This window comes from Zonotrichia leucophrys, unplaced genomic scaffold (genome assembly GCF_028769735.1).
Source record: "Zonotrichia leucophrys gambelii isolate GWCS_2022_RI unplaced genomic scaffold, RI_Zleu_2.0 Scaffold_598_30580, whole genome shotgun sequence".
NCBI classification, from domain to species: Eukaryota; Metazoa; Chordata; class Aves; order Passeriformes; family Passerellidae; genus Zonotrichia; species Zonotrichia leucophrys.
In genome coordinates, this window is record NW_026992803.1 from 18,235 (window position 1) to 30,016 (window position 11,782).

At 37.5% G+C, this 11,782-nt stretch overlaps 1 protein-coding gene across 1 annotated transcript; it reads right to left on the bottom strand.

Annotated features, from left to right (window-relative positions):
- Window positions 1–3,666: 3,666 nt before the first annotated feature.
- Window positions 3,667–9,705, bottom strand: LOC135441857 (reticulocalbin-3-like; the record flags this gene model as incomplete). Its single annotated transcript, XM_064701411.1, has 3 exons — window positions 3,667–3,721; window positions 3,877–4,019; window positions 9,506–9,705. Coding segments are annotated over 2 exons (308 nt in total), but the record flags the coding sequence as incomplete, so codon positions are not given.
- Window positions 9,706–11,782: the final 2,077 nt, after the last annotated feature.

Sequence of the window (11,782 nt, forward strand, 5' to 3'; positions counted from 1 at the left end):
AATTTGGGGAATTTGGGACGGGTCACCCCTCCCCCACCCCCTGAGGAGCCCCCAAATTTGGGTCGGGGGGTGGGGGAGGGGCCGAGCCCGCCCTTGGATTTTGGGACTTTGGAAAAATCCCCAAATTTTGGGGTCGTGGAATTTGGGGACCCCTCCAAAATCCCGAATTTTCCCCTGAAAATTCCTCAATTTTCCACCCCCAAAAATGCAAAATTTCCACCCCAAAAATGCAAAAATTTCCACCCCAAAAATGCAAATTTTGCCCCCAAAAATGCAAATTTTCTCCCCCAAAAATGCAAAATTTTCTCTCCCAAAAATGCAAATTTTCCCCCCAAAAATGCAAAATTTTCCACCCCAAAAAGCAAAATTTCCCCCCCCCAAAAATGCAAAATTTTCCACCCAAAAATGCAAATTTCCTCCCCAAAAATGCAAAATTTCCCCCCAAAAATGCAAAAATTCCCCCCCCAAAAATGCAAATTTCCCCCCCCAAAAAATGTAAAATTTCCCCCCCAAAAATGCAAAATTTTCCCCCCAAAAATGCAAAATTTCCACCCCAAAAATGCAAATTTTCCACCCCAAAAAATGCAAATTTTGCCCCCAAAAATGCAAATTTTCCCCCCAAAATGCAAAATTTTCCACCCCAAAAATGCAAATTTTCCACCCCAAAAATGCAAATTTTCCACCCCAAAAATGCAAAAATTTCCACCCCAAAAAATGCAAAATTCCCCCCCCAAAAATGCAAAATTTCCCCCCCCAAAATGCAAAATTTTCCACCCCAAAAATGCAAAATTTTCCCCCCCCAAAAATGCAAAATTTTCCACCCCCAAAAATGCAAATTTTCCACCCCTAAAAATGCAAAATTTCCCCCTAAAAAATGCAAATTTCCCCCCAAAAATGCAAAATTTTCCACCCAAAAATGCAAATTTTCCACCCCAAAAATGCAAATTTTCCACCCCAAAAATGCAAAATTTTCCCCCAAAAATGCAAAATTTTCTCTCCCAAAAATGCAAATTTCCACCCCAAAAATGCAAATTTTCCACCCCAGAAATGCAAATTTTCCCCCCAAAAAATGCAAATTTCCTCCCGCAAAAATGCAAAATTTTCACCCCAAAAATGCAAATTTTCCACCCCAAAAATGCAAAATTTTCCACCCCAAAAATGCAAATTTTCCACCCCAAAAATGCTAATTTTCCCCCCAAAAATGCAAATTTCCTCCCCCCAAAAATGCAAATTTTCCCACCCCAAAAATGCAAAATTTTCACCCCAAAAATGCAAAATTTCCCCCCAAAAATGCAAAATTTCCACCCCAAAAAATGCAAATTTTCCCCCAAAAATGCAAATTTTCCACCCCAAAAATGCAAATTTTCCCCCCCAAAAATGTAAAATTTTCCCCCCGAAAATGCAAAAATTTCCACCCCAAAAAATGCAAAATTTTCCCCCAAAAATGCAAAATTCCCCCCCCAAAAATGCAAATTTTCCACCCCAAAAATGCAAAATTTTCCACCTCAAAAATGCAAATTTTCCACCCCCAAAAATGCAAAATTTCCACCCCAAAAATGCAAAATTTTCCCCCCCAAAAATGCAAAATTTTCCACCCCAAAAAATGTAAAATTTCCCGCTAAAAAATCCCAATTTTCCCCCCCAAAATTCTCTTTTTTTCCCCAAATTCCCCCCTCAAAATTCCCAATTCTCCCCCAAAAATCCAATTTTTCCCATAAAAAATTTTCCCATTAAAATCCCCAATTTTTCCCCCAAAAATCCCAATTTTCCCCCTAAAAATTCCCATTTTTTCCCCCAAATAATCCAATTTTCCCTCCCAAATTTTTCCCAAAAAATTGATTTTTTTGTCCCCCCAAATTCCCATTTTTTTCCCCAAATTCCCCCCAAAATTCCCAAATGTTTCCCCCTCAAAATCCCCAATTCTCCCCTAAAAATCCAATTTTTCCCATAAAAAATTTTCCCCAAAGTCCCAAATTTTCCCCCAAAATTCCCAATTTTTTCCCATTAAAATCCCCAATTTTTCCCCCAAAAATCCCAATTTTCCCACCCCAAAAATCCCAATTTTTCCCCCTAAAAATTCCCATTTTTTCCCCCAAAAAATCCAATTTTCCCTCCCAAATTTTTCCCAAAAAATTGATTTTTTTGTCCCCCCAAATTCCCATTTTTCCCCTCAAAAACAACTCAGATTTTTTGGGATTTTGGGGGGAAAACCCCCAAATTTTTATTCCCAAAATTCCCAGTTTTTTTGACATTTTTAGGGAATATTTTGGAATTTTTAAATGGTATTTAAAGATTATTTTGGGATTTTTTTTAGGTTTTTAAAAGGAATTTTTGGGGAATATTTTGGGATTTTTGGGGATTTTTTAGGGAATATTTTAGGAATTTTTTAGAGGATTATTTGGAATTTTTTAAGGATTTTTTTAGGAATTTTGTGGGAATTTTTCTGATTTTTGTGGATTTTTTGGGGGGATTTTTTTTAATATTCCAGCAAAATTTTGGGGATTTATTTGAAGATTTTTAAAAAATATTTTGGGGATTTTTAGGGAATTTTTTAGGAAAATTTTGGGAATTTTTTAGGAATATTTTGGGATTATTTTAGGAATATGTGGGGGTTTTATCCAGGATTGTTTTGGAATATTTTCCAAATTTTTAGGAATTATTTTGAATTTTTGGTTGGAATTTCTTGGGATTTTTGGGGACATTTTTTAGGGATATTTTTGGGGATTTTTAGGGACTGGTTTTTAATTTCTGTGGGATTTTTTTGTGAAAAAAATCGGAAATATTTTTGAATTTTTGGGATATTTTTGGTGAATTTTTGTGGAATTTTTTGGGATATTTTTGGGAGTATTTTGGTGAATTTTTTCCAATATTTTCTGGATATTTTGGGGATATTTTTGGGAATATTTTGGTGAATTTTTTCAGATATTTTATGGATATTTTGGGGGATATTTTGGGATATTTTTGGGGATATTTTGATGAATTTTTCAGGTATTTTATGAATATTTTGGGATATTTTGGGATATTTTTGGGAATATTTTGGGGAATATTTGATGGATATTTTTGGGGATATTTTGGGGGATATTTTATGGATATTTTTGGTGATATTTTGGGCTATTTTTGGGAATATTTTCAGATATTTGATGGATATTTTGGGGGATTTTTTGGGGATATTTTGGCTATTTTTGGGGATATTTTTGGGTCTATTTTGGTGAATTTTTCCGAGATTTTCTGGATATTTTGGGATATTTTTGTGGATTTTTGGTGAATTTTTTCAGATATTTTGGGGGATATTTTATGGATATTTTTGGGGCTATTTTGGTGAATTTTTACAGATATTTTATGGATATTTTGGTGAATTTTTTCAGATATTTTATGGATATTTTGGGGATATTTTGGGATATTTTTGTGGATTTTTTTGGCTATTTTTGGGGATATTTTGGGCTATTTTTTTTGATATTTTTGGGGATATTTTTGGAATATTTTGGTGAATTTTTCCAATATGTTTTTGATATTTTTGGGATATTTTTTTGATATTTTTGGGATATTTTGGGATATTTTTGGGTCTATTTTGGTGAATTTTTTCAGATATTTTGGGATATTTTTGGTGAATTTTTCCGATATTTTTTTGATATTTTTGGGGATATTTTTGGGAATATTTTGGTGAATTTTTCCAATATTTTATGGATATTTTTGGTGATATTTTGGTGATATTTTGGGAATATTTGGGGCAGTTTTTGGGAATATTTTGGTGAATTTTTCAGCTATTTTCTGCATATTTTTGGTGATATTTTGGGGATATTTTGGGCTATTTTTGGTGATATTTTGGTGATATTTGGGGCTATTTTTGGTGAATTTTTTCAGATATTTGGGGCTATTTTTGGGGCTGTTTTTGGGGTCCTTCCTGGCCTTTCTCAGAGCTCGTCGTGGCCCCTGTGCAGGTCCTGCCCGTAGTCGGTGGCTCTGCTGCCCACGAAAATCTCCCAGCGCCCCAAAATCTCCTCCCGGCTCAGGGCCCCGTCCTGCGGAAAGTTCCGGAAAAAATTCCCAAAAATTCGGATTATTCCCAAAAAAATCCCACCCAGAAAAGGCAAAAATTCCCTCAAAATTGACCCAAATCACCCCAAAAATTCAGATTAAAATGACCCAAAATTTGCCCAAAATCTCCTCCCGGCTCAGGTTCCCGTCCTGCGGAAAGTTCCGGAAAAAATTCCCAAAAATTCGGATTATTCCCAAAAAAATCCCACCCAGAAAAGGCAAAAATGGAGCAAAATTCCCTCAAAATTGACCCAAAATTGACCCAAATCACCCCAAAAATTCAGCTTAAAATGACCCAAAATTGCCAGAAAATTTCAGGAAAATTTGGATTATCCCCCAAAAAAATCCCACCCAGAAAAGGCAAAAATGGGGAAAATTCTGGGGAAAAGTAACCCAAAAAAAGGGCAAAAATTGACACAAATATCCCCCAAAATTGACCCAAATCACCCCAAAAATTCAGCTTAAAATGACCCAAAATTTGCCCAAAATCTCCTCCCGGCTCAGGGCCCCGTCCTGCGGAAAGTTCCGGAAAAAATTCCCAAAAATTCGGATTATTCCCAAAAAAATCCCACCCAGAAAAGGCAAAAATTGAGCAAAATTCCCTCAAAAATTGACCCCAAAATTCAGCTTAAAATGACCCAAAATTGATCTAAAATTGAATAAAAATAAGGTGAAATTACAAGAAATCTCCTAAAAATCCCAAAGTTTGTCCAAAAAATGGAGAAAAAATCCCCAAAAATTTCCCCAAATTTTGCCCAAATCCCCCCCAAAAATTGCCCTAAAAAGCCTCAAAATTGCCAGAAAATTTCAGGAAAATTTGGATTATCCCCCAAAAAAATCCCACCCAGAAAAGGCAAAAATGAGGGAAAAAATAACCCAAAAAAAGGCAAAAATTGAGCAAAATTCCCTTTAAAATTGACCCAAAATTGACCCAAAAATTCAGCTTAAAATGACCCAAAATTGACACAAATTGATCCAAAATTGAGTAAAAATTAGGTAAAATTAATATTCCCAAAATTAATTAATTAATATCCCCAAAATTTCCCCAAATCCCCCCCAAAATTGCCAGAAAATTGAGAAAAATTCCCTAAAATTCCCCAAAATTTGCCCAAAATCTCCTCCCGGCTCAGGGCCCCGTCCTGCGGAAAGTTCCGGAAAAAATTCCCAAAAATTCGGATTATTCCCAAAAAAATCCCACCCAGAAAAGGCAAAAATGGAGCAAAATTCCCTCAAAATTCCCTCAAAATCACCCCAAAAATTCAGATTAAAATGACCCAAAATTTGCCCAAAATCTCCTCCCGGCTCAGGGCCCCGTCCTGCGGAAAGTTCCGGAAAAAATTCCCAAAAATTCGGATTATTCCCAAAAAAAATCCCACCCAGAAAAGGCAAAAATTGAGCAAAATTCCCTCAAAATTCCCTCAAAATCACCCAAAAAATTCAGCTTAAAATGACCCAAAATTGCCAGAAAATTTCAGGAAAATTCGGATTATCCCCCAAAAAAATCCCACCCAGAAAAGGCAAAAATGGGGAAAATTCTGGGGAAAAATAACCCCAAAAAAGGCAAAAATTGACACAAATATCCCCCAAAATTGACCCAAATCACCCCAAAAATTCAGATTAAAATGACCCAAAATTTGCCCAAAATCTCCTCCCGGCTCAGGGCCCCGTCCTGCGGAAAGTTCCGGAAAAAATTCCCAAAAATTCGGATTATTCCCAAAAAAATCCCACCCAGAAAAGGCAAAAATTCCCTCAAAATTGACCCAAATCACCCCAAAAATTCAGCTTAAAATGACCCAAAATTGATCTAAAATTGAATAAAAATAAGGTAAAATTACAGAAATTTCCTAAAAATCCCAAAATTCCCCAAAAATGGAGAAAAATCCCCCAAAATTTCCCCCAAATTCTGCCCAAATCCCCCCAAAAGTTCTCCTAAAATTCCCCCAAAATTCCCCCAAAAATTCCAAATTTTTGAGGATTTTTTGGAATTTTTGGAAATCCAAAAAGTCCCCAAAAAAAACCCCAAAAATTCAAATTTTTTGGATGGTTTTGAGCCTGGTTTTCACCATTTTTCCGTGATTTTTTTGGGAATTTTGGGAATTCTGAGGAATTTTGGGAATTCTCAGCTGCACCACCAAAACCCAAAAAAAATCCCAAAAAAATCTCAAAAAAATCTCAAAAAAACCCTTAAAAATTCAATTTTTGGATCGTTTTTGGTGCCGTTTTTGGGATTTTTAACCTGAAATTTTGGGGAAATTTTTGGGAATTTTTTAGGAATTTTGGGAATTCTCACCTGTACCAGGAAACCCCAAAAAAATCCCTAAAAAACCAAAAAAAAAATCTCAAAAAAACCCCTTAAAAATCCCATTTTTGACCATTTTTGGATCGGTTTTGGTGCCGTTTTTGGGATTTTTACATGAAATTTTTGGGAATTTTTTGGGGGGAATTTTGGGATTTTTGGGAATTCTCACCTGCACCACCAAATTCCAAAAAAAATCTCAAAAAAACCCCCTAAAAATCCCAAAAAATCCCCTAAAAACCCCATTTTTTGCCCGTTTTTGGTGCCGTTTTCGCCATTTTTTCCGGGATTTTTTTGGGAATTTTGGGATTTTAGGAATTCTCACCTGCACCACCAAAATCCAAAAAAAAATCCCAAAAAAAACCCCCAAAAAATCCAAAAAAATCCCCTAAAAACCCCATTTTTTGCCCGTTTTTGGTGCCGTTTTCGCCATTTTTCCGGGATTTTTTGGAGGAATTTTGGGATTTTTGGGAATTCACACCTGGATCACCAAAACCCAAAAAAAACCCCAAAAGATCTCAAAAAAAATCCCCTAAAAACCCCATTTTTTGCCCGTTTTTGGTGCCGTTTTCGCCATTTTTCCCCGAAAATTTCCGGGATTTTTTTGGGAATTTTGGGAATTTGGGAATTTTGGGAATTCTCACCTGGTTGAGGTCAGCATGGTGGATCAGGTGCTCGGCCTCCACCCAAAAATGGCCCAAAAATCCCATTTTTTGCCCGTTTTTGGTGCCGTTTTCGCCATTTTTCCCCGAAAATTTCTGGGATTTTTTTGGGAATTTTGAGGAATTTTAGGAATTCTCACCTGCACCACCAAAATCCCCTAAAAATTCCCCTAAAAATTCCCCACAAAATCTCAAAAAATCCCCTAAAAACCCCATTTTTTGCCCGTTTTTGGTGCCGTTTTCGCCATTTTGACTCCAAATTTTTGGGAATTTTTTGGGGGAATTTTGGGGAATTTTAGGAATTCTCACCTGCACCACCAAAATCCAAAAAAATCCCCAAAAAAACCTCAAAAAATCTCAAAAAATCCCCTAAAAACCCCATTTTTTGTCTGTTTTGAGCGCGGTTTTTGCCAATTTTCCGGGATTTTTTTGGGAATTTTGAGATTTTAGGAATTCTCACCTACACCCCAAAATTAAAAAAAAAACCCCTAAAAAACCCCCAAAAAATCCCCTAAAAACCCCATTTTTTGCCCGATTTGAGCGCGGTTTTCGCCGTTTTTTCCGGGATTTTTTTGGGAATTTTGGGAATTTGGGAATTTTGGGAATTCTCACCTGATTCTGGTCAGCGTGGTGGATCAGGTGCTCGGCCTCCACCCAAAAATGGCCCAAAAATTCCATTTTTTGCCCGATTTGAGCGCGGTTTGCGCCATTTTGACCCAAAAATTTCCAGGATTTTTTGGGGAATTTTGGGATTTTTTTGGGAATTTCAGGAATTTTAGGAATTCTCACCTGCACCACCAAAATCCAAAAAAAAATCCCAAAAAATCCCCTAAAAATCCCATTTTTTGCCCGTTTTTGGTGCCGTTTTCGCCGTTTTTTCCGGGATTTTTTGGGGAATTTTGGGAATTTGGGAATTTTGGGAATTCTCACCTGATTGAGGTCAGCGTGGTGGATCAGGTGCTCGGCCTCCACCCAAAAATGGCCCAAAAATTCCATTTTTTGCCCGTTTTTGGTGCCGTTTTCGCCATTTTTACCCAAAAATTTCCGGGATTTTTTTGGGAATTTCAGGATTTTTGGGAATCCTCACCTCAACCACCAAACTTCCCCAAAAAACCCCAGAAAATCTCAAAAAATCCCCTAAAAACCCCATTTTTTGCCCGTTTTTGGTGCCGTTTTCGCCATTTTTCCCCGAAAATTTCCGGGATTTTTTTGGGAATTTCAGGAATTTTAGGAATTCTCACCTGCACCACCAAAATCCAAAAAAAACCAAAAAAAACCCCAAAAAATCCCCTAAAAATCCCATTTTTTGCCTGTTTTTGGTGCCGTTTTCGCCATTTTTACCCGAAAATTTCCGGGATTTTTTTGGGAATTTTGGGATTTTTTGGGAATTTCAGGAATTTTAGGAATTCTCACCTGCACCACCAAAATCCAAAAAAATCCCCAAAAAAATCCCAAAAAATCCCCTAAAAATCCCATTTTTTGCCCGTTTTTGGTGCCGTTTTCGCCATTTTTTCCGGGATTTTTTTGGGAATTTTGGGAATTTGGGAATTTTGGGAATTCTCACCTGATTCTGGTCAGCGTGGTGGATCAGGTGCTCGGCCTCCACCCAAAAATGGCCCAAAAATTCCATTTTTTGCCCGTTTTTGGTGCCGTTTTCACCATTTTGACCCCAAATTTTTGGGAATTTTTGGGGGGAATTTTGGGGAATTTTGGGGAATTTTGGGAATCCTCACCTGCACCACCAAACTCCCCCAAAAAACCCAAGAAAATCTCAAAAAAATCCCCTAAAAATCCCATTTTTTGTCCGTTTTTGGTGCCGTTTTCGCCATTTTTCCCCGAAAATTTCTGGGATTTTTTTGGGAATTTTGGGATTTTTTGGGAATTTCAGGAATTTTAGGAATTTTTACCTGCACCACCAAAATCCAAAAAAAAATCCCAAAAAATCCCCTAAAAACCCCATTTTTTGCCCATTTTTTGCCCGTTTTTGGTGCCGTTTTCGCCATTTTTTCCGGGATTTTTTGGGGAATTTTGGGAATTTGGGAATTTTGGGAATTCTCACCTGATTCTGGTCAGCGTGGTGGATCAGGTGCTCGGCCTCCACCCAAAAATGGCCCAAAAATTCCATTTTTTGCCCGTTTTTGGTGCCGTTTTCGCCATTTTGACCCCAAATTTTTGGGAATTTTTTGGGGGAATTTTGGGGAATTTTAGGAATTCTCACCTGCACCACCAAAATCCAAAAAAATCCCCAAAAAATCCCAAAAAATCCCCTAAAAACCCCATTTTTTCTCCATTTTGAACGCAGTTTTCGCCATTTTTCCGGGATTTTTTGTAGGAATTTTGGGATTTTAGGAATTCTCACCTGCACCACCAAAATCCAAAAAAATCCCCAAAAAAACCCCAGAAAATCTCAAAAAATCCCCTAAAAACCCCATTTTTTGCCCGTTTTTGGTGCCGTTTTCGCCATTTTTTCCGGGATTTTTTTGGGAATTTTGGGAATTTTGGGAATTCTCACCTGGTTGAGGTCAGCGTGGTGGATCAGGTGCTCGGCCTCCACCCCGGCCCAGTCGGGGCTGGGGGGGCTCAGCCAAAGTTTGACCTCGGGGGGCCCCAAACGCCCGTCCTGGTCCTGATCCCGAATCCGCAGGAATTGATCCCGTTCCCGTTGGATCTCGGGGGGCTCCGGGGAGCCCGGGGGGCCCTCGAATAAATCAGCTGCAGGAAAAAACACAGGGGGGAGTGCAGGGAAAAATTGGATCACAAAAAGGCAAAAAAACCCCGAAAAAATGCAAAAAAAGGGAAAAAATCCGCAAAAAAATCGGCAAAAAATCCCAAAAAATCCACTCAAAAAACCCAAAAAATGCTCACAAAACAACCCAAAACATCCCTCAAAAAATCCCAAAAAGACCCCAAAAATCTCCCCAAAAAATCAAAAAAATCCCTCAAAATAAACCCAAAAAAATCAACCCAAAAACTCCACAAAAATCCCACAAAATCCTCCCAAAAACTCATCCAAAATCCCAAAACTCCCCTTAAAAATTCCCAAAAAAATCCTCAAAAAAACCCCAAAAATTCCCCAAAAAATCCCAAAAAATTCCTCCAAATTCTCCCAAATCATCCCCAAAAAATCCTCAAAAAAACCCCCAAAAAATTCCCAAAAAAACCCCCCAAAATTCCCAATCTTTGCCCATTTTCTGCTCCCGTTCCCGTTGGATCCCGGGGGGCTGCAGGAAAAAACACAGGGGGGAGTGCAGGGAAAAAATCACAGTGGGAAAAGGCAAAAAAATCCCGAAAAAACACAAAAAAAAGGGAAAAAATCGGCAAAAAAATCACCAAAAAAACCCTTAAAATGTCCCCATAAAGAGGCAAAAAATCCCCTCTAAAAAGCCCCAAAAATACTAAAAAAAGGCAAAAAAATTTGCAAAAATTACTCAAAAAATTCTCTAAAATATCCCTAAGAATAAACAAAAAAATCCCCCAAAAATACCCAAAAATCGCCCTAAAATCCTGCTAAAATCTCCAGAAATTCAAAAATATCTCACCCAAAAATCCCTAAAAAATCCCTCAAAAGCACCCCAAGAATCTGCCAAAAAATCCTCAAAAAAAACCCCAAAAATTCCCAAAAAAATCCCAAAAAATCCTCCAAATTCTCCCAAATTATCCCCAAAAAACTTCCAAAAAAATCCCAAAAAATCCTCCAAATTCTCCCAAATTATCCCCAAAAAACCCTCAAAAAAACCCCAAAAACCCCCAAAAATTCCCAAAAAAATCCTCCAAATTCTCCCAAATCATCCCCAAAAAATCCTCAAAAAACCCCCAAAAATTCCCCAAAAAATCCCCCAAAATTCCCAATCTTTGCCCATTTCCTGCTCCCGTTCCCGTTGGATCTCGGGGGGCTGCAGGAAAAAAACACAGGGGGAGTGCAGGAAAAAATCAGAATGGGAAAAGGCAAAAAAACCCCAAAAAAATGCAAAAAAAGGGAAAAAATTGGCAAAAAAATCGCCAAAAAATCCCAAAAAATCCACTCAAAAAACCTCAAAAAATGCTCACAAAACAACCCAAAACATCCCTCAAAAAATCCCAAAAAAACCCCAAAAAATCAAAAAAATCCCTCAAAATAACCCCAAAAAATCCCAAAAACCACCCCCAAAAACTCCACAAAAATCCCACAAAAATCCTCCCAAAAACCCAAAACTCCCCTTAAAAATTCCCAAAAAAATCCTCAAAAAAAACCCCAAAAATTCCCCAAAAAATTCTCCAAATTCTCCGAAATTATCCCCAAAAAAATCCAAAAAAAAACCCCAAAAATTCCTCAAAAAATCCCCCAAAATTCCCAATCTTTGCCCATTTCCTGCTCCCGTTCCCGTTGGATCCCGGGGGGCTGCAGGAAAAAACACAGGGGGGAGTGCAGGGAAAAATTGGATCACAAAAAGGCAAAAAAACCCCGAAAAAATGCAAAAAAAGGGAAAAAATCCGCAAAAATTTCGTTGAAAATTCCCCAAAAATGTCCCCATAAAGAGGCAAAAAATCCCCTCTAAAAAGCCCCAAAAATACTAAAAAAATGGCAAAAAAATCTTGTAAAAATTCCTCAAAGAATCCTCTAAAATATTCCTAAGAATAAACAAAAAAGAACCCAAAAAGAACTCAAAACCACCCACCAAAAAATACCCAAAAACCGCCCTAAAACCCTGCTAAAATCTCCAGAAATTCCAAAATATCTCACCCAAAAATCCCTAAAAAATCCCTCAAAAGCACCCCAAGAATCTACCAAAAAAATCTCAAAAAAAACCCC